We start from the raw sequence: 24,188 nt of genomic DNA on the forward strand, positions 1-24,188 counted from the left end.
TATGATGGTTTCCACTCAAACAGCCTGTCGATCTCACTTCTAGCCAGTCACGTCTGACTATGCAGATAGCCCTACTGTAGCTAAACCATCTTGCCACCCCCTTGGTACAACCCCCTGAGACCCCCTCTGTGTTTGTCCTCATGAGCAGCCAGTCCAAAATTGTCCCTTTCTTCTGGCAAGCGTTGTTGCCAAGGAGTCTGGGCATGTGCGGATGCTCAGGGTCTTCTGAGGACACTGTCTATGGTCATCATCCTGACATCATTCGGCTGCCGTCCAGCAGCAGTCAACTCTGGCCCCAGCCTCTGCTTGGCTAGTTACCTCGCACAGTGGCTGATGACTCCCATACACAGCACAGGATCCCTGAAAACATAGACCCCCTGCACCATCCACACTTGTGTCCTCTAACCTGGCTTGTCTCCCCTGCCCAACTCAAACAAACACCACCTTACTCATTTTAACCACATCCTTGTCCTTTTCTTCTCAACCCTTCTCACTTCCAAACAAGTCATTAACAGTCGTGTTTACAATAGCTCAAAACTAGGGGGAAAATCTAGTTGTCCAACAATAAGTTAGTAAGTCATGGCTCATTAATACACGGAAATATTTTTCAGCCAACAAAAATGATGCAGTAGAAGATGTAATAACAAGAATAATATCCACCTTTTTTTTTTTTCTTTGCGTTACACGGGCCTCTCACTGTTGTGGCCTCTCCTGTTGCGGAGCACAGGTTCCGGACGCACAGGCTCAGCGGCCATGGCTCACGGACCCAACCGATCCGCGGCATGTGGGATCTTCCTGGACCGGGGCACAAACCCACGTCCCCTGCATTGGCAGGCTGACTCTCAACCACTGCGCCACCAAGGAAGCCCAATATCCACCATTTTTTAACAAGAATGACACCCACCACATACTGTTGAGAAAAAAAAAAGTTATAAAGTAGGTTTTCTTAAGTAAAGAACACCCATCAAGATGCTATCCGTCATAGATCTCTAGTGTGTAGAACTCTGGTTGATTTCCATTTTCTTCTTTTTTGTTTATGTCTATTTGATAATCCTTAAATAAATATGTATTATTTTGGAGAAACAGAAAACACTGGAAATTTTAAAAATTCAAAAGTGGAATGTTAAAAATGTTACCTGGTTTTTGTATGTGTTGGGTCTCAAACCTGTGTGTACTCCACCGGGATGATCCAGCTCTGTCTGCGAAGCTGAACTGCACTGTATTAGATGGGATTGGATTGCGTTGCATCGTCTCATACCCCAGAGCAGCAACAGTCAGTCACAAGACCTTGGAGGGGGTCACAGTTTTCTCTAGACTGTGCAGTGTCATCACGGGACTAATGGCTGGAGATGCTGAGAATTGGCTGGATATAGGTACAGATATAGGTACAGCCAACAACTCTAAATGAGGTCCTACGCTGATTTGCAGACATTTAGAAGAAGCACTTTTTCCAATGAAATCTTACATAAAACACTAACTCCTAAGCAAACAAAAGCTGTGTTTCTCTGGTTGAAGTAGGAATTGGGGCATCCACAGACCCCAGTTCAGCCTCCCCCTCCTGCTCTCCCCACCTCCGGAAGATCTTTACAGTACCTCTTGGAGCAGCTTTGGAGGTTTCCAAATTGACTATTTGAAAAGCAAACAGTAGCTGGTCTTAAGAAGGCAACTTCCGGGGGATTCCCTGGTGGTGCAGTGGTTGAGAGTCTGCCTGCCAATGTGGGAGACACGGGTTCGTGCCCCGGTCCAGGAAGATCCCACATGCCGCGGAGCGGCTGGGCCCGTGAGCCATGGCCGCTGAGCCTGCGTGTCTGGAGCGCTCCGCAACGGGAGAGGCCACAACAGTGAGAGGTTTGCGTACCGCAAAAAAAAAAAAAAAAAAAAAAGAAGGCAACTTCTGTTCCAGCGCTAGGTTTGCCTACTCAGGATGAGAAATGCAGCCGAAGTTATTTTTCCTTCCCAAACATGCCCGTTTATTACGTGGACACCTGAGTTTCTACAGACCCAACCTTCCTTCTGTGGAGAAAGCTTTCTTCACCATGTCTGCCTACAAACTCCTACAAATTCCAGGTATTCCCCTTAGTCTTTTCTGACCTCCAGCACCTTAGATAAAATGAAGTTCGCCGTCACCTGGGGCCCTATGTATAGTACTTTAATCACGATACGCTATTGTACCGCTTCGTAATATGGTGCCCAAGCTGGGTTCATGCCACTCTAATGAGTCCTGCAGGGAGGACTGAAAACTCACTTCCTAACCACAGACTCCCTTATGTCTGTCTGCAGTCACTGGTTTATATGGGAGTTAAGGAATCTTGGCAAGGGCAGGGAGGAGAATCTAACGGTGACCATGGTTTGGGGTTCAGACAATGGTGAGGCTGATGTAAGGAGAAACTGTGCGGCTCCTCAGAAACCACGCCACTCCCAAAGAAGAAGGAGTCTAGCTCTACCAGAATCAGCCATACGATCTAGTGGTAGGAGAGGAAACAGTGGTTTCCAGTGGATTGGATGGCCACTACTTGAAATCATTAAAGCCCAGACAGTCTGTGATTCCTTATACGATCTGGGGATGAAAGGGTTGTGTGTCTAAGTGAAAATAGCTATTCCACGACTCTGTGTGGGACTTCTCTAGGAACGTAGAACTCAGGGGAGGGAAGTCACTACTCCAATGGCAGGGGAAAGGTCATCAGTTCAGAACACCAGCAGAACATCAAGCAATATCCCAGAGGCAAGAAACAGCAGTACTAGGGTGTGTGGAGCAGGGTCAAGCAGGGGTGGTGGGACAACAGCACATCAAGTAGTTGGAACGTGAGAAAGACAGCTGAGGGGAAAGCAGGGGCAAGAGGACATTCAACAGTCTAGACCAACAAAGGAGACCACGGGAGACCCACCTAGGGTCCCATTTAAAAATGGGAGAGAGGGGCTTCCCTGGTGGCACGGTGGTTAACAACCCGCCTGCCAATGCAGGGGACACGGGTTCGAGCCCTGGTCCAGGAAGATCCCACATGCCACAGAGCAACGAAGCCTGTGCACCACAATTACTGAGCCTGCGCTCTAGAGCCTGCAAGCCACAACTACGGAGCCCACGGGCCACAACTACTGGAGCCCGTGTTCTGCAATGAGAGGCCACCACAAGGAGAAGCCCGCACACCACAACTAAGAGTAGCCCCCGCTTGCTGCAACTAGAGAGAGCGCACGCGCAGCAACGAAGACCCAAAACACAGACAAAAAAATTAAAACATGGGAGAGAGAACAATATGGGAGAGGAAGAGAAATGGAGGTCCAGTCACTAACAGGTTGGGACTGAGATAGCAAAATTCAGATGGAAATGTAAAAGTGTGTTCATTTGTACCCACATACTAGTAAGAGCGGGCGACATGCAGGCTATATATTGTATTCTTATTATTTGTTCTCATGGCCAGGATATGACACTATTAGGTGCTATGTGCATCTGTGAGATTGCCATGCCTCAGAGATCTATGTTCCAAAAAATATTCCCAAGTGAGCCCCAGTCTACGGGAAATGATCCACTTAAACGTTACGGCTTGGTAATCACTTGATACTTAGGTATTTCAACTGGTAGTATGAAGTTAGCAGAAAGGATTCTTTGGGCCAGGAAAGATTGCTTTAAGCATATGTCAAATACAGAACTTTTATTTTTTAATTTAGAAAAAGAAAAACTACACAAAGATCAAACTTTGGTAGCTTGGAATTTAGATAGTATAGTTAGGAGAGGGTGGGGGGGAGGAAGGACTGGGAGTTTGGGATGAGCAGATGTATAGAGAATGGACAAACAACAAGGTCCTACTGTAGAGCACAGGGAACTATAGTCAATATCCTGTGATAAACCATAATGGAAAAGAATATATAAAAAAAGAATGTTTATATATGTACAACTGAACCCCTTTACTGTACAGCAGAAATTAACACAGAATTGTAAATCAACTGTACTTCAATTAAAAAATTTTTTTTAATATATTGATGCAACAACAACAACAAAAGGTAGGGTAGTGCAAGTGTGTCCATAAATCCAAGCATTGTAGAGGACCTTAGTTTCATCTAGTATGAAGTGAAAACTGCTATAAGTTGACTAGTATGGATGCATGTCAAACTATCTGGATAGCAAAGAAGAGAATGTATTTCTTTCTCAACATTTTCTAAAGGGACACAAATTATTCTAAACTTTGCTGTCACACACCCCTATCCTACTGCTTTGATTCTGAGGTAGCACATGCAGTGAAACCATATTTATAGCATACTTGCTTATATTCAGATTTATGTATTATAATTTATGTTTATGTATTAATTTACATTCCAGAGGATAAATGAGAATACCCCATCGGTTAAAAACTCACGCAATTGACTTTATTAGTATGCCTGTTAAAATGAGTATAGGAGACTAACTGAGTTCAAAGGTTGCACAAAAACTAAATACACATATAATTAATATTTACAAAGGTAGTTTGAATGAATGTTAGCATTTTAAAGTGTGATTTTATTAAACGGTGGCGCTATTTAACCAGACACTAACCTTCCTAAGTTTGAGCAGAGAAGAAAGAGCTCAAGAAGGAGGCACTTCAACTAAGAAGCAGCAATTGAACAAGATGTTCTAGAGTCTTCTCCCCAAGACTGACTTCTTCCTTGGGGTTCTCTTATTTTGATTCTCTTTTCACCACTACTTCTGAATACAAAGAAAATGCCCCTTTAAAAATCCAACTCATCACTTAAAATATAAAACGCCAATAACTGATTCCCAAAAATATACATGTGCATTTTTTAAAAGAGAACTTTCACTAAAAACTTAGCAACTTCACATTAACATGGAAAATACAGGCTCATTAAAAACAGTCCAACTTCAAAATGGGCTTGTGTCATTAAGAAGTCTACAAAAGTAGTAAAGGGTTTGGCGATTCCCAAATATCCTCAGTTTAAGACAAATACACTTGTCTGTGGAGGGCAGATGTACCTTGGGAGTACCTTTTCTTCAACAGACTCATTGGCTGCCATCTTATCTACCTGTCACCTGTGTTATGTTAAACTTAACACTCTATCGTCTGCCACCCAAGGGCAAAGTGCAAAATATGAAGCTCAAAGTCTCAGGTTTCCTGGAGGCCTCCAACTCAGTTTTGCTTTTCAATCTGAGGAGCAAGAGTGACTGGAGGGGTGATGGCTCATAAGAAATGAGTCTAGTGTTTTCCTTCCTGGTTGTAGTAGTTGCCCTATTACCCCAAAGCATTCTGCTATGACTCACTCAATTTATCCCATCCACTCCGTCAGGGAATGATTAACAAAACCTACCCATTTCAATTGCAAAATCTTTGCCATACAATAACCATACCATGCAAATACTGTAAATCAAACACAGATACCATCACATAAAATTAAATGAAAGTTGAGGGAATTTTTGACTAACCAAACAAAATATTCAATTAACAAAATAGTTTTTTTAAAGGTCAACCAATATTTAGTTTCAACTGCTCCCTTTGGAAGAATGTGCCATATCTTGGTTTTGAGTGTGATCTTTAGCTCTTTGACAATCCACGATTAAAAACACAGAAATCTCTAGGACATATCTGCAGCAGTCATATTAATTCCTGTATCAAAGGTATGCAGACTAAACTCTCTTATTTATTCATCTCAACTTAAGGTTTTGAGAGAGTTCCTAAAAATACAAATCTATAATAATTTACTTAGGTAATTTTCATGTTAGAGTAAACATTGAAGATTTAGTATTAAATACTTAGTAACTTTATCCATTTGTCAGTACTATCGAAATCAAAAAAGAAATAAGAATAACTGTATAGCTATCAAAGTAGCTATAATTATATTTGGATATCTTCATTTGTAATCTTCTATCTGTAATGTTAGCTCTTAAAAAATATCATTAAACCTGTCAACAGACAAGAGTGGGAGAAAGGTGAACTATATGTGAAACTTTAAAAAATATTTGTATTTAAAATAATACTTACTCTTTTGCCTCCCTCTAAGAGGATATGTCCTGAGTTTTTCAATAATATCAACCACGATCAAGCAGGTCAGAACCAAAGAGACTGGCAGGTCAAGTAACATATCCGGTAAGATACCAGTGGAACCATTAATATTCTTTTGAACCTGTTTTCAGAAGACCATTTAGAAGCATTAAATTTTTGTACTTTCTTTGTTCACAATTCTTTGAGGAGTTTGAAAGCAGTGCTAAATTAATTATACATACATTTACTAAAAGACTAGAAGCTTGGTTTTCAGCTTTTTAGGTGTTCAACCCCACAAGGTTTTGAACCATTTCTAAATATGTAATAAGGATTCGTATCAATGGAAGAACTTTCAGTTAAAGACAGAGCTTGGTAAATGTGCATAAAAAGCTAACAGTAGGCTCCTGGAATAGTGGAATGGGGAATCTCTCCCAACCCAACTGCTAAGCAGAGCCTCTGAGAGTCCTAGCTCAAAGAGCTAGGGGGGCAAACATTAGAGTGTTGGGTCTTCCAAGAAGAGAGATCTGGGTAAACCCAGCTCGGCTTTGGAGCACTTCCTTCATCTCTTTAAGGTATCTACAAAAAAGGCTATGGCAAACATCATGTTAATGGTGATATGTTAAGAGTTTTCCCTCTGAGATCAAGAATAAGACAAAGGTTACACCATGACCATTTCTATTCAACACTGTACTAGAGGTCCTAGCCAGTGTAATAATGCAAGAGAAAGAAATAAACAGTGTAAGTATTGGAAAGAAAAACAAACTGTCATTATTCATAGACTGTATGATTATAAATGGGGAAAATCTCCCCAAAATGGATAAATTATTCCTACATACCAAAAACAAAGAGATAGAAAATAAGATTTTTAAAAATGATACAATTTGATACAACCTCAATCAAAATTCCAACTTTTCTGTGGAAAATGACAAGCTGATTCTAAAATGAATATAAGAATACCAAGTGCAAGCCGTTCTAGAAGAAAAAGAAGATAGGAGTGTTTACTTTTCTGGATATAAAGAGCTATTATAAAGCTACAAGAATTAAGACAGTGTGGTGTTGGCACAGGAATAGAGAAGTAGGCAGTACAGAACAGAAAGCTCAGAATAGACCAGGTATACACACATCTGATTTATAACAAAGTCAGCACTGCAAATAAATGTGGCAAGGGCAGATTTTTTAATAAATGGTACTTGGTTCATTAGATATTATTTGGGAAAAAACACTCGATTCCCTACTGTACAACATACACAAAAATAAGTTCCAGGTGGATTGTGAATCTAAAAGAGAATGGCAAAATAATATAGCCTCCAAAATATAATATAGGAGAGTATCTTCAGGACCTCAAGGTTCAGATTCACAATATGACAAAATCGCCTCAAACAAGTAACCAAAAGAACTATCCATAAAGAAAAGAAATTGATGCATCGGACTCTTTTAAAATTAAGAGCTTCTCTCGATCAAAAGATACCATTAAGAGTACGAAGTCACAGAGTGAGAAGGTATTTGCAATACATATAATCAAAAAAGGGCTTGAAATCTGAATATACAAATAATTCTTCCAAATCAAGTTTTAAAGATAAGCAAGACATTAGGGAAAAATGGGCAAGATGAAAAATATGCTCAATCTCATTAATTACTGGGGAAATGCAATTGAAAACTACAATGAAATTCAAGAATATACTCACCAGAATGGTTAAAATAAAAAGACTTAAAGTGCAAGTGCTGCTGAGGATGAGGAACACCAAGACTGCTCATTCTCTGCTAGTGGAAGTCTAAATTAGTATACTCTCTTTGAAGAACTGACATTGTCAGTTACAACTGAGTACTGAGTACTTGAACATCTTGTGACCCATCAGTTCTACTCCTACACATTTAACCAACTGAAATGCTTGCACATGGGTACCAAGAGACATGTTCAAGGATATTCACAGCAGCAAAAACTGGAAACTGAAATGGCCATTAAGAGCAGAACTGATGATGTATACGTATAGCTGATTCACTTTGCTGGACAGTAGAAACTAACACAACATTGTAAAGAAACTATACTCCAATAAAAATTAATTTAAAAAAAACAAAAACAAAATTTTAACTGCTCTTGTGGGTATGTAGTAGTATCACATTGTGATTTAGTTTACATTTTTCTGATGATCAATAATGTTCAGCATATTTTTAGGTGCTTGTTTGCTATTTGTAGATCTTCTTTGTGAAATGTCTATTAAAATATTTTGCCCATTTAAAAAAAAAGAGTAGAACTGATGAATAAAGTGTGATATATTCATAAAATGATAAATATCATAAAGAATTCATAAAATACTTTATGATAAATTCATAAAATGAAATGAAATATAGGAATGAAAATGAATGAACTACAGCTAACCAGAAAAAATGAATGAATCATACTTTTGAATAAAAGGAGCCAGATACAAATTAGATAGATAGATAGGTAGATAGATAATAGATAATTTGATTTCCCTTTATAAAACTTTCAAAAACAGAGAGACTAACCTGTGGTACCTGTGGTATTAGGAGTTAAGATAGAAGTTACCTTTGGGATGGAGGAAAGGTAGTCATTGGAAGTGGCTTTTAGGGCATTGACAAAGTTTTATTTTTTGACCTGAGTAGTGTTTCCATGGGAGTTTGCTTTGTGGTATTCCATTAACATTGTGTATTTATGTTGTGTGAACTTTTCTGTTTGTGTGTTAGACTTCAGTGAAAAATAAGAAAAAAGGAAAGAAAAATATCCCACAGTGGGTGAGACATAACGGGAAAGAATCCCAAAATGGGCAATTAAACTGTAGATAGAGCATCATCTGTGATAGTGGTGTTCCTTGAAAGTGTTTTTTTTTTTTTTTTTTGCGGTACGTGGGCCTCTCACTGCCGTGGCCTCCCCCGCCATGGAGCACAGGCTCCGGACGCGCAGGCCCAGCAGCCATGGCCCACGGGCCCAGCCACTCCGCGGCATGTGGGATCCTCCCGGACCGGGGCACGAACCCATGTCCCCCGCATCGGCAGGCGGACTCTCAACCACTGCGCCACCAGGGAAGCCTGCTTGAAAGTGTTGTACGCTGAATTTTCAAAGCTCTTGGGAACCTCCCAAGTGCTTTACAAGTTCTTTGGGGAGGAAGGAGAAAATGATAAATCTAGATTAAAATACTTGTGTGTTGCAACTTGATGCAAAGTTCATCTGTATGGCCTTCTGAGGTTATTCTGTGTGTTCGTGTATTGTCCTAATGCTACATGTAGGACATCTCCCAACAGTCATGTAATTTCTAATGATGTCATCCACTACCTGGTACTCACCTCTCTCACAGAACTGATCATACCTATTCTAACTGCCTGCTTATTTTTCTCTCTACTGTCAATAAAAAATTACTGAAGGCCAGAGACTGTCAAATTTTCTACGTGCTCTATCCTCAGTTTCTAACACAGTACCTGGCATGTAATAAGCACTTAATGACTACCTGCTCAGCATGTAAATGAAAATCTTATAAATAAATAAATAAATAGATAAAATTACATCTTTCACAGCACCTTGAAAATTAATAAGATTAGCAGGGCATTCTGCTTTGAACTCTCTGGGTAATAGTGTCCTCACAGGCTGAAAGTTCTCCCTATAGTATTCCTGCCCTGCAGATGTCCATTCATCAGAGTCCCTTTGTAGCTGCATTTATTGAAACATAAAGTCAAATTTATTTTCAAATAAACATCGTGTACAAATTATTTGTCAATGGAATCTTATCAAAGCTTTAGCATGTGAGTGGTTGTTCCCTTGGATATTGATTGGATATTCCATTTAGAACCGAGGACACTCATGAAAAACATCAGGTTAGAAGAAACACATGTGGATCTACTCTCAAATTCCTTGCTTTTTTTTTTTATTATTTTCAAATAACTTTCCTTTCTCACACATACAAACACAGAAGCAATTTTTCTAATTGGCTGCTATACTTTCCTCCACAATCACAGAGGTAACAATGATCTTAGGACCTTAAATATATATATTGCAACTTAGAATAAGACCGGAGATAATAAACTTCAAGAAATTTGTTTGGGCACACCACTCTATGAAATTTTAATAACAGGGGACATTTTAAAAACTCAAAATCTTGCAGGACAAGAAATCAAAATTCCATACCTCGGTCACTGCTATAGAAAAGCTGAAGCTGGGAAGCGTGGTGAGGACTACACACATCAACATAACAGGTCTCCTAGCAAAGGAGAAAAAATAAGCAAAAGCAATAATGTACAAGGTCAACAGTTCCTGTTACATTTTGCCAATTTTGCAGTTCCTGTTCCATTCATCTATAGTTTTTCTAAGAAGCTACTACTTCCCTATTTCCATTTCCCAAATGTTTGAGTATGGCAAAGGGGAACACACACAAAAGCCAGAATGCTTTTCTAGAACAAAGGGGTGAGAGGTTTCCAAATAATTAGCAAACCATCGACTGCTAAAAGCATCACAGTACAAGACAAATGACATTCAATATTTTCAAAATTCATTCATCAGAATCCTGTCCAAGAGTTCAGGGTCTGGCGACCGACTGAAAAAAAGAACAGCATGACCTTCTCAAGTGATACTATACCCCATGTTGTAAAATTGATTTTTCAAAAAATATATTTAGAAACAATATACTATTAGATAGTTAAAGACGACCTGGATTTTTTTACTTGAACCACCCCCCCAAAAAAATCATATAGACATAAAAATCACATAGTTTTTAAATTTGTTTTTGGACCACTTTTTAAGCCTTGCATGATCAAGCAATCAAATAGCTATTGAGATATAATATATAATAGTCTATCATGACAGAGATAATTAAAATGTATATTTAACATCACTAATTTATGGGAAGATAAAATATACTCAGAGGTTTTCTACAGTGAAATATTTACCCCCTCTTTCCTTAGTTAAATACGTATTATACGAATTACATATATAGGATAGTATGTGTTTAAGTTCAAAAAGTATTGTTGGAGTCTTACAAATGACTAAGAATTCTTCTGGGTCCCACCATTTCACCCTACCCCAGTCCCATCCTAGATGTTCTATGTATAGACATAAGATAGGGCATTGGATAGCCCATCTCTCATAGCCAGACTCAGTACAACCTGCTAAAACCAGAGTTAAGATAGAATTTTAAATTGGTAGCTTTGCCTCCTTCTCTGAGCCCAGATCCAGATTCCTGCAGCACTCAGCTCTCTGAGGCTAGCTGGGGCATTCACAGAGTCCTCTTCTCAGCCTGACCTCTAAAAAATAAGAGTGCCCCAGGGATTATTCCTGCACCCCTTATTTATCTATATTATCTCCCTTGATGATCTCAGCCAATCCCATCGCTTTAAACACCACCCACTTGCCCATGACTCACAAATAGATTATAGTATATATACACTGGCCTTTATCCTGAGCTCTGGACTTGGACACCCAACTATCTATTCGGCACCTCCACTCAGATGTCTAATAGGCAACTCAGACTTAACATGCCTGAACAATAACCCATACCCATTCCAATCATCATCAAATGCCGCCTGATGATTTAATGCCAAAATGTAATTTGAATCAACCTCTGCTAACACCGTGGTTCTCTCACTATCATGTCTCATCTGCAGTGTTTCGTAACCAGTTTCCTGTTAGTGTCCCTCTTCTTGCCTAGCAATATTTTCTCCATAGAGCAAACGCCTGATTTTTCAAATGTAAAACACCTCTTGTTACTGCCCTGCTCAAAAATCACCAAAGCTGGGAGGAGTGGGGAATGGGGAGTTACTGTTTAATGGCTACAGAGGTTGTTTTGCCAGATGAAGAGGGTTCTGTGGATGGATGGTGGCGATGGTAGCACACCAATGTGCGTGTACTTAATGCCAATGAGCTGTGCACTTAAAAATGGTTAAGATGGTAAATTTTATGCTAGGTGTATTTTACCACAAAATACACTCATTTGTATATTTTAGAGATTTTAAAAATATTTTCAATGTATGACTAATGTAATTAGAATAAAATTGAAACCTATCACTGTTGCCTAAGTGTTCTACGTGATGTGGTTTCTCTTCCTTCTCCTACTCTCTTCACTTAGAATGACCTGCCTCTTCCCCACCATCCACTTAATCCTGCCGTACTAGCACTCTGGTTATTCTGTGATCACACCAAGCTTGCCCCACCTTCGAGGCTTACACTGGCTCTTCCTTTTTGCCAGGGTGTCTCTAGATCGTAGACCTAAATCTAGATCATAGATCTTCCATGTCTGGCTCCTGTGTGCCTATCCCCAAGGTAAGTTCCATGGGACTATGTACCTTATCTGAACTGTTCATTACTTTAGCTCCAGCATTTAGAACAATGTTTCTAAATCTTTTTTTTGTACAATAAACTTCCTGGGAATCTGCTAAATCCTATGGATCCTTCTCAGAATAGAATTTTTTTTTTTTTTTTTTTTTGTGTGTGGTACGCGGGCCTCTCACTGTCGTGGCCTCTCCCGTTGCGGAGCACAGGCTCCAGACGCACAGGCCCAGCGGCCATGGCTCATGGGCCCAGCCGCTCCGCGGCATGTGGGATCCTCCCGGACCAGGGCACGAACCCGTGGTCCCCTGCATCGGCAGGCGGACTCCCAACCACTGCGCCACCAGGGAAGCCCAGAATAGAATTTTTAAATGCACAAAATACACAGACTACAAAACAAAGCAATTATATTGAAATACAGTTATCCACATTCTTTTAAAATTTTGATTTAGTAATATATACACTTATCTAAGAATACAGTGTCTTCTTATTTTCTTTGGAGCATTCAAGATCTAGTGGAAACTGTAGTCTCTCATAATTTCAAGGTAGTGAAGATCATAAACCGTAATGTGAAGTATCCACAACAATTGTAATGTGATATGAAAAAAAAATCTATGTAATAAAATTATAGGTCCTGCTAATACTACTGTGGTTTGTTACCAACATTCATAATGGAAAGAAAGGCCATCTTTCAATCAGAGGTTATCGAAAATAGAGATGTAACTTGTTTCTCATCCAAGTTCAAGAACCCCATAACCCTGAAGAATGTCTGGCACAGAGTAGGAATTCAATAAATGCTAAATGAATGAACAGAATAATTAATAAGTGAATACTAATCCAAATCTGTGTTTTATTTAAGCAGAAATAATGATAACCTGTATTTGAAAATCTTGACTTACTGCTAACATATGCTTCTAATTTATTAATGAGTGGTATGGGTTGAATTGTGTCCTCCCTAAAAGACATGCTGAAGTTCCAACCCCCAGGACCTTATTTGGAAATAGGGTCTTTACAGAGGTAATAAGTTAGAATGAGGTCATTAGGGCAGGCCCCCATCCAATAAGACCAGTGGCCTTATATAAAAGGAAATTTGGAGACAGATATGTACAGAAGGAAGATTACATGAAGAAACACAGGAAGACACCATGTGAAGATGAAGACAGAAATCAGGGTGATGCATCTATAAGCCAAGGAATGCCGAAGATTGCCAGCAGACCATCAGAAGCTAGAAGAGAGACTTCCCTGGTGGCACAGTGGATAAGAATCTGCCTGCCAATGCAGGAGACACGTATTCAATCCCTGGTCCAGGAATATCCCACATGCTGTGGAGCAACTAAGCCTGTGCGCCACAACTACTGAGCCTGCATGCTGCAACTACTGAAGCCCACGTGCCTAGAGCCCATGCTCCGCAGCAAGAGAAGCCACCACAGTGAGAAACCTGCGCACTGCAATGAAGAGTAGCCCCCTCTTGCCACAACTAGGGAAAGCCCGCACACAGCAGCGAAGACCCAACACAGCCCAAAATAAAAATTTTTTTAAATGTTAAAAAAAAAAAAAATGAGAAGCTAGAAGAGAGGCTTGGACTGGATTCTCCCTCATAGCCCTCAGAAGGAACCAAGCCTTCCAACACTTTAATCTCGAACTTCTAGCTTCCAGAACTGTGACACAATAAATTCCTGTTGTTTAAACCACCCAGTTAGAAGTACTTCGTTATGGCAGTCTTAGGAAACTAACACAGATTTTGATATAGGGAAGTGAGATACTGCTGTAACAAATACCCAAAATGTGGAAGTGGCTTTGGAATTGGGTAGTGGATAATCTGGAAGAGTCTGAAGATGCACGATAGAAAAAGGCTAGATTACCCAGAAGAGAATGTTACTGGAAATATGGAAGTTAAAGGAGATTCTGAGGAGAGCTCAGAAAGAGGAGAGCTGTGCAGAAAGCCTCTACCGTTCTAGAGAATACTTATATTATTATGAACAGAATGTTACTAAAAATATGAATATTAAAAGTCCTTTTGGGGCTTCCCTGGTGGCGCAGTGGTTGAGAGTCTGCCTGCCAATGCAGGGGACACGGGTTCGTGCCCCGGTCCGGGAAGATCCCACATGCCGCAGAGCAGCTGGGCCCGTGAGCCATGGCCGCTGAGCCTGCGCGTCCGGAGCCTGTGCTCTGCAACAGGAGAGGCCGCAACAGTGAGAGGCCCGTGTACCGCAAAAAAAAAAAAAAAAAAAAAAAGTCCTTTTGGTGAGGTCTCTGACAGAAATGAAGACTGTGATACTGGAAACTGGAGGAGCGGTGATCCTTTTTAGACAGTGACAGAGAACTTGGCTGAAATGTGTTCTGTTGAGTAGAAAGGAGAACTTGTAAGCAATGAGCTCCGACACTTAGCTCAGGGGATTTCTAAGCAAAGTGTTGAAGGCATTGCCTGGTTTCTCCTTGTTGACTAGAGTAAAACGCAAGAGGAGAGAGATAAATTGAAGAAGGAATTGTTAAACAAAAAAAAGCCCAATCTTGAAGATTCAGAAAATTCTCACCCTATCCATATTGCAAAAGATACAAAAAATGAGAAAGCATGTTCTGGAGAGAACAGTAAGGGTGTGGCTTGTGAATCCAATCAACCGTCTCAGCAGAAACCCTGAGAGCTTGCACTGAAGGGGGAAAGAGATGGGACAAAATGAAGAAAGGCTGTGAGACTTCTGGGTACGATCGGCAGGAAACAGGCTAAAACAGAGCTATATGGCTGCAAATATGTACTATCCTTCAAGAAAAGGGAAGAATGACTCTGATGATGCTTCAGAGGCCAGGGAAGCTGCCGCTGCCACCACAGGCCCAGGGGTTCCCTCCTCAGATCCAGAGAGCAGGGCTGCTGCCCAAGGCCAAGAAGGTGGAGCCACCACCCTGATGAGCCCAGGGGACAGAGTGTCCAGACACAGAGGTTTATTGTCAAGCCTTAAAACTTAGAACTGTTGGCTAAAACCAATATACAGGCAGACCTTGTTTTGCCACGTTTCGCGTTATTGTGCTTTGTAATAAATTGAAGGTGTGTGGTATCAATGAGACCACACTCAGACATTAACAAGCCAACCAGCATCCCAAGGAGGCATCCCAAAGAGTAAAAGGTTCAGAAATCATAAGACAAGAAATACTGATGGAGCCTGGACACTGGAGAAGAGAAGATGTCAGTGAGCTCAGAGAAGAGGTCACCCCTAGAAACACAACGTGGGGAGTCGTCATTGTACAAGTGACAGTTTATGAGAGCCAATGAGAGTGCTCGAAAAGCAATAAAAAGGGGGTATATGTATACGTATAGCTGATTCACTTTGCTGTGCGCCTGAAACTAACACAACACCGTGCATCAACTAGACTCCCAGAAAATTTTTTTTAAAAGAGAAAGAGGGCTTCCCTGGTGGCGCAGTGGTTGAGGGCCCGCCTGCCGATGCAGGGGACACGGGTTCGTGCCCCAGTCCGGGAAGATCCCACATGCCGCGGAGCAGCTGGGCCCGTGAGCCATGGCCGTTGAGCCTGCGCGTCCAGAGCCTGTGCTCTGCAACGGGAGAGGCCACAACAGCGTGAGGCCCACATACCACAAAAAAAAAAAAAAAAAAAAGAGAAAGTAATGTGCTCATGCTACTGAGAGTGACCATTATATGGGGCTAGTTAATTGCTTGTAGCCATGCTAGTAATTTCATAACAAGGACAGTACTCTGAAATTGGTGACTGTTGAATCACTGAAAATTGATTGACTGATTGATGAAGCCTAATTTTTCTATGCAAGTTGAAGTATGCAACTTCCGAATTAAAATGCTTGACACATCTTGGCGGGGTGAGGGGTAGGGCGTTGGCGGGGTGATGAACTGGGAGAATTCGATTGACATATATACACGAATATGTATAAAATGGATAACTAATAAGAACCTGCTGTATAGCACAGGGAACTCCACTTTGCTGTACAGTAGAAACTAACACAACATTGTAAAACAACTATACCCCAATTATTAAAAAAAATCAAAAAAATATTCAAAAAAAATAAATAAAATACTTGATGCGTCTTATATAAAAAAAAGCAATAAAAAGGGGAAATCAGGGGCAATGGGTAGAGCTCCCGGCCATGGCCAAATTCACTGGCATATAAAGGGGGGCAGAGGATGTGACATGTACAAGGAAGACTGGAAGGAAGCGACAAGGTGGCAGAGTTCACTTCAATACAAGGAAATAAGGAAGGCTCTTCTCCTAATTAGAGACACAAAAAGTCGTAAATTCCCTTTAAACTCAGAGGCAGACGGTCTTGTGAGAAATAGTGCCCTAGATGAACACTAAGGTGCCTTCCAGCTTCAGAATGATGCCAACACTGAATTCTACAAGCAAGGGGAAGCGTAGAGTTTTAAAGGTGGAACTGACATGCAGACACCATTTTTCAAGAAGATTATGACTCTGTCAACAGGACTGGGAGGGAATGAGGGGGACAGAGAGGCCAAAGGCAAGGACAGCAGCTGGTGAAGGCTGCCAGAGCCACAGAAGGTTAATAAAATGGTCTTCATGCCTCCTTTGAACACAAGCGACCAGAACAAGGGATCTGACGCTGGACCTGAATAGGTGAAAAGTCGGGGAACTATGCCAGAACCTCAAGGGCACACCTCCAGGTGGCCCTGAAAATCAGCGCCTGACTGGGGAGAGGAAAACAGCCACGGAGAGCAAAGGTCCTGAATGAAAGAGAAAGAGATGAAAGAGAAAGAACTCATGGAATCTGGCGACATTGCATATGCAGCAGAGAAAAGCAAAAGTGAATCCACTCACGCCGCTTTACTGGAGATTGTGGGACAAGCAGAGAAAGCCTGTAATCAAGGAGGAGAAAATGATCAGTCCTGAGTGTTTCAGAAGATGACAGACAGACTGAAAGAAAGGGGATGCTCTGGGAAGAGGTAACTGTTAAGCACCAGGGTTTAGTTCGTGGTCACTCACCGATGACCTTCTCAGAGGTGCTGAAAAGAGCGAGCTCTCCCTCCTCGGGTTAGCCTGTCACCCATGTGTGTCACTGTGGACCATTTAGGGGCTCAGACCCCAGACACCCTGGAGTTGGTCTTGGCTCCCTACTCACTGGCTGGGTGGTCTTTTAACCTCTGTGCCCCAATTTCCTCACTTGTTAAATGGGCATGGACGCTTTCTTCAAAAAGCTTAGAGAATTAACTAAAATAATACAGGCACTGTGTTTACAACGCTACTCGGTGCACAGTAATTGTTCAGTCGACATCTGCTCTTCTTTTACTAAGACGACAGCTATAACTATCACTGCTGCTACTACCGCTGCCGCCTGAAACAAATCAACAGCAAATCTGGGGGCATATGTTAAGGATGTAAACAAGGTAAAATGTTCCAAAATGTTGGAGTCTTTCTAACTTAGCACTGTCCAGGATAGCCCTGACTTCCACAGCAGTCTGGGAATCCCCAAAAGTCCTCCAGGATTATTTTGCCCCAAGGTACCCTGTCTGAGGAAATCTGCTTCAGTTTCCGGCTAGTTTGTCAATGTTTTCACCTATTCACTGGTATCCCAGGCAAAGATTCCTCTTATTTACTGGGATATAAAATTTGGTGTGGATATAAATAGCTTTTCTTCGTTCCTCAAACCAGCTCCCTAGTCTTTTTATAAATTATGACAGGCAATCCTAAAAAGGAACAATCATTCCAAAAGAATGAGGAAGTGTTTAACAGGAATAAAGGAAAGAACACGGGATAAAAGTTCAGACTACTTTTGGTTTAGTGTGTGTCTTAAGCTCTCTGACATTGTTTCCTGCCTTATAAAATGGCAATTATATCCATTCCCTCAACTTTACAACACAGGCGTGCAGGTCAAGCGAGAAAATGAAAAATAAAACACACACTGTAGAGGACAGACTTGTGGTTGCCGAGGGGGAGACAGGGGAGGGTAAGGGATGGACTGGGAGTTTGGGATGAGCAGATGCAAACTATCACATACAGAATGGACAAACAATGAGGTCCTACTGTATAGCACAGGGAACTATATTCAGTATCCTGAGATAAACCGTAATGGAAAAGAATATTTAAAAATGTATAGATATGTATAACTGAATCACTTTGCCATGTGGCAGAAATTAACACACATGATAAATCAACTATACTTCAATTTTAAAAAATTAAAAAATAAAAGCATGTTATATATATATGCAAAATAGTTTATAAGATATTCATGATACCACTTTATTGACCCTCATTACACTCAAAGGATAAAAGAGACCTACAAGATTCTCCAGATACGCAGAGTATCACTTATAACATAGAATTTTCTTCAGTTTTATCACTTTTATCATCACTTCTACTGCTTCTCAGAGTCATTCTGAGGATTACCCCAGATCATGTTTTCAATGGAAACATGATTCAGTCTGAGGTCACAACACTAATATTCACTGGGTCCTTACTATGTGCCAGGCACTGTGCTCGGAACTTTACATGCATAATCTTATTCAGTTTCTTAAAACAACCTAATAAAGAAACTAGGTCATCCCTGTTCTGCTCATGAGAAAACTAAAATTTAAAGAATTTAAAGAACTCACACACGGTCTCCCAATCAGGGTCAATGCTGGGATTTGAACTCAGGTCTGCAACTCTCAGCCATATTGTCAGGGCTTCACTAGCTGGCTGACTCACTCTCTCCTGAATACCAGCCTCACAGGGCCCATGACCCCAACGTGGACATACAGAGAGGTTCTCAAATAGGCCCATCAACAGTGTATCTGTGAATGCTAAGAATCTATGAAATCTCACATACACAACTATTTATCTAAGTATTCTTCAAAAATAATTCATACTTTCAATCCCTACTTTCTATAGTAGCCATAATGTTTGCATCATTTTCATCTAGGAATCAGTATCATGTATGACACATGCACGCTATGTTACCACATATATTAAAATATCCTATACACGTTTTTGGGACTCATATATAACATCCAAATATACATCTTTAGGGGAAATGTATCCTAATGACACTAGAAGAGTTGCATTTTTCTTGAATCACACTTTGCATTCAAAGTCAGAAAAAATACAGGAGAAGTTGCGTAAGTTAGAAGAAACAGCACACAATAAGATCAGTCTGGGCTCACCAATCCCAGCTCCACCAGTTATAAGCTTTATCACCAGACAAAGTTAATCACATGTTCAAGTTTCCACCTCTTCATCTATAAAACAAGAATACTAGTGCATACCTACTAGGTTGTCATAAAGTTTAAGTTTAACACTACGGAATGTGTGAGGCTCCTGGACTAGTACTCAGTAACAATTTCTTCTTTTCTAGGCCAGTAAGAGATAATAAGGGCTCATAAAAGAGGTCATGAGGGAACAGCTTCACAGTTTCACTGAAATCATAGATAAACTGTCCTCTATCTAAAACTATTTAGAACACTTATGGCCGGCCACACCCACAAATAGAAACAAAAGACTGGAAAAGTATTTCCCAAAAGAAATCACTGGAAGATGTAATTGTTGTGACAGCCGAAGACAACTTAGCACAAGGGGAGTAGCTGGACCAGATGTACAGACAAAAACGGCAAAACAAACACAAACACAAACACTAGGGGGTAGAAATGAAAGACTACTCTCTTCCTTACTTTCAATTGCCCCCAGAGACTGGGACCTCATCCTTCAAAGAAGCAGTTTCGGGTAGTGGTTAGAAGTACCAATTACAGAACCAGATGGACCTAGGTCCAAAGTATAGTCCTTTCACTCACTTGTCAATTGACCGGGTAAGTTTCTCAACCTCTCTAATCATCAGTTTCATCTTGGGTAAAATAATGATAAGCTCATAAACAATATATACTTCACAAGGTGGTATGGGATGAAATGAAATTCATACATCAACTTTAGAGTACATAAGAAGTGATCAGTAAAGAAGCAATTCTAGCTTAATTACAGTAACAATAACAGTATATTAATCACAGTAAGCAACATGGGAAGGCTTGCTGCCTCAATGATATTCAGACCTGAGGTCCTAGGGGTTGAGCCAATGTAAAAAAAACTCAAAAAGCACCTTCCTGGGCATGACCAGCTTGCCACTGGTTTACTCCTGTACTCACTTACACATTCCCCAGCCTGGCCAGGAGTCTTCAACAGTCGAAGCCACTCCTAGCGGGTGTGAGGGGTGGAGGACCCAGCTCAGCTTCAGACCCACCCCTTAGTTGATGTGGAGGATTTGGGTCAAGTGTTGGAAAACACCTAAACCCCACTGATGCCAACTACATGATTTATTTTCGGAAGCCTCACAGGAGCTCTGCCCTCGGGGGGAGAAAGTCCCCTGGTGAGATTGGGGGTGACACCCAGTGTCAGCACCTAAAGAGCCCTTCCTGCGCCCCACGCTTCATGCCTCCCCTGACACACCCTCGCAACAGGATTTCTCGCTATACTGCTGTGTCTATTACTTTTACATTTTTGCCTTTGCTTGGGTTAAAATTCCCGACTCCTTGCTTTTCAAATGTGTTCTATGTTGTCCAATTTTTTTTTCTTGGCCACACCATGTGCCTTGCGGAATTTTAGTTCCCTGACCAGGGATCAAACCCAGGCCCCCTGCAGCGGAAGCACAGAGTCCTAACCACAGAATCGCCAGAGAAGTCCCTTTAAAAGATCAGTATGGGGACTTCCCTTGCAGTGGTTAAGAATCCTCCTGCCAATGCAGGGGACATGGGTTCGAGCCCTGGTCTGGGAAGATCCCACATGCCACGGAGCAACTAAGCCTGTGTGCCACAACTACTGAGCCTGCACTCTAGAGCCCACGAGCCACAACTACTGAAGCCCATGCGCCTAGAGCCCGTGCTCCACAACAAGAGAAGCCACCGCAATGAGAAGCACGCGCACCTCAACGAAGAGTAGCCCCACGCTCGCTGCAACTAGAGAAAGCCCGCGCGCAGCAACAAAGACCCAATGCAGTCAAAAAAAAAAAAAAATCAGTATGAAAGAAAAATTTAACTTATCAAAGAAAACAAAGAAATCCCAGATGACAAGAACCAGATCTGAAGATTTAAAAAGAAAAATATATGAGGATCAGAAATTATATGTTCTCATTACCTTTACATGGATCAATACAGTCATTAGTTAAACTGAGTTCAATCCATATTAAACCTTGATTTATTTAAAATATTTCTGTGTTATTATTTGAATTACTTACCGCTCCCCTCACCAAGGTAATAGAATTTACCAACACAGCAAAGTATTATTGTTTTTAAATCTAAGTAAAGGAACCAATTTGCTTAAAAATCTCAGTTGGTTAATGCTCAAAGGATGCCTTATAGCTACAAAATAATGCAATGTAAACATTTTAACATAGACATTACTTTCAGTTTTACACAAAAGAAAAAATTCTGTATTAGAACCTTACAATTATGATTTCTGTAAATTAACTGTGAAAACTTTGTGCAGTTCAGTGTACAGAGGAATTAGTACAACAATTACTACTCAGAGTAACAGAGATTCATGCTAACTCTTAGGAACACATGTCAGTAAAAAATGACCCGATAAAAAATATGGAAGATACCATAATAGGAACACATTTATATAAACAGTGATTATTACCTCTCCTTAATCTCACATTATGTACCTGTGTGCTACACTAACATCCTTACCCAGAGTACCTGAGAAAATCTCTTTGAAAGCATCCCAGGGGTTCCCTGCTGAAGAATTCTTTTACTTACCATCCTTTGATTTTTTGGTAAAGATGACGTTTCTTGTACAAGAGAACTTTCACGGGAACCCAAATCAAAAGAGTCACTGAAGATACGTAGGCGATTGAACAGGAAACAATCAGCCAATAATGCGTTTTGTCAGGTGTACTCCTTGTGCTTTGATAGGCATCAGCAAACTGTTCCATTATCACCAGCGTGGGGACAGTGAAAGCAGCAAGCTCAAGCAGCTCAAAAAACAGCAGCTTCATCAGTCTTCCCGAAGCCATCCTGGAAGGGCGAGCACCTGGGGACCAGATGCTTCCACTCTGACCGGGAGCGGCATATGGACACACAGACACTGAACTGGGATCAAGTTCCTTGTACTCAAATCACTAACCAGTGACTTTTTATTCTTTTATTGACCCTCATTTGGTTCAATGATCTTCCAACTTAACAACCGAGGTCTCTTAAAGAAACAGAGCAGTTGTGGAAATGATCACTTAATGTGTTTGCTCATCGGTTACTAGAAGTCAAATGGATTTCAGAATATGCTTTGGAGCATCGGTAAAAGCGGGGTCTTTTAATGTAGTCTTTATTGTGAATTTGAGCACAAAAAAACATTTATGTAATATTTAACACTTGTTAAGTAGGACCATTGCAATAATACAATTTTAGAGTTAAAGGGGAAGAAGAGACATAATCCAATCCCCTATTTTTATATTTAAGCAAATTCAGGCAAAGAGAAATACCCAAAATCTGAGTCTTCATCTAGGAGAATGACCCCTCATTTTTCTTCCAAGTGCTTGAAAAGGGAGTTTGGATTCACTTTGCCAGTCTCCTAATCAGACTTCTTCCTGGTACTTGAAATATTTATTTGTTCTTGCACATTAATTGCTATGCAACACAGACCAGCCTTATTTTTATTTTGCAGGTCAGGAAGCAAACACGGCAATACGAGGAACTGGTTATCAGGATTGACACATGCAGAGTTATCTATCTCTAGTCCAAAAGCATATCAAATATTTAAAAGACAACAGTGGTCCCCATGAATATGCAAACCGCTTTGGAACAGCTGTGATGAGCACTCTGCTGGGTGTGGGGTGTGACAGTGAATGAGGGACAAAGGTTCCTGCCCTGAAAACACTCACAATCCATGGAGGAAACAAACCTACGGCAACAAAAAACTAACTGAGGTCAGAAGTATAGCCTAAGTGCCATGGTACCCCAGAGAACTTCCTCTTTGGGCTGTGGGAAGGGGAGAGAAAGATGATGATGAGGCCCGAAGGTGGGTGTTGGGGTGTCAGTGACATTTCAGGCAGGCAAAGAAGCAAGGAGGGAGGAATGGTGGTGAGAGTCCGGTGTGTATGGCAGGACCCAAGGGACAGTGATGCTAGAAAAATCGGCTGGGGTCAGAACGTCCACGTCCCATGAAGGATTTGGGGCATGTGTGTGTGTGTGTGTGTGTGTGCGTATGTGCGCGTGTGTGTGTGTGTGTCAAAAAGCATTTTCTGAACAGAGGAGTCACTTGAACACCTGGGAAGGAGGGACAGTGCTGATGTGAAGGCAGGGCAGGAGTGGTATTAACCTAGAGACAGGGAAGCCACCTGGGCGCCACAGAGGAGCCTATACATCAGGTGCAGCAGTGACGAGGAGAGTCCAGCACCCACACACGCTGACCCAACCCCTCCTACCTGCTGGCTTTGTCAGATGCCACCCCACCTCACCACCCGACCCCCACGTGCATCTCTCTCAGCTTCTCTCCCCCAAGGCCCTTCGCAGAAGGGACCCCGGGGCTGCCTGGCTCTTGGGATGCACCTAGGATGCTGGGGATGGCCCCGAGGATTCACACCTCCTGCCCTCCCACTGCAGGATAATCAGACAGGCGGCTCCTCTAGCGGTCAAGTTACTCTCTTTGATCTCGAATCCACTGACATGGAGCAGAAGCCCTCACAAATGAAAGAAGAGACTTGGAAGAAGGACAGCAGGAATACGAAAGGATGGGGGCAGAAAACCATCTGAGCAGCGGTTCTGTTGAGGCAACTATTTCTAATAGCATACCATTGACATCAATTCTCTGTATCATCCCTGACAAATTTCTGTTTAAATGATACTAGATACAAACTAGATTTTAACCTCCTAACCCTCAGTCTTGAGTCATCTAGTGCTACAATGTATTATAATTTCTTCCACAAATTCTGTGTATTAATAGGAATTGTGATCTGAGCATTTCAAGACAGGTGTCAAGTAAAAACAGCCTGGCTCTTACCTGGACTGTAATTCCATTTATTTCCATGT

At 41.3% G+C, this 24,188-nt stretch overlaps 1 protein-coding gene across 1 annotated transcript in view; it reads right to left on the reverse strand.

Moving 5' to 3' along the window:
- The window catches only part of TMEM236 (transmembrane protein 236), a gene marked incomplete at its 5' end in the record, with an annotated part of 42,314 nt that extends 20,134 nt beyond the window's left edge, over positions 1 to 22,180 (reverse strand). Inside the window, 3 exons of the mRNA XM_081229327.1 lie at positions 5,964 to 6,105; positions 10,099 to 10,171; positions 21,924 to 22,180. Of these exons, the coding sequence (XP_081085453.1) occupies positions 5,964 to 6,105; positions 10,099 to 10,171; positions 21,924 to 22,180 (472 nt within the window). The remainder of the gene's footprint in view (positions 1 to 5,963; positions 6,106 to 10,098; positions 10,172 to 21,923) is intronic.
- Between the last annotated feature and the right edge of the window lie 2,008 nt (positions 22,181 to 24,188).

This window comes from Mesoplodon bidens (assembly GCF_964165515.1).
Source record: "Mesoplodon bidens genome assembly, chromosome: 3".
Taxonomy (NCBI): domain Eukaryota; kingdom Metazoa; phylum Chordata; class Mammalia; order Artiodactyla; family Ziphiidae; genus Mesoplodon; species Mesoplodon bidens.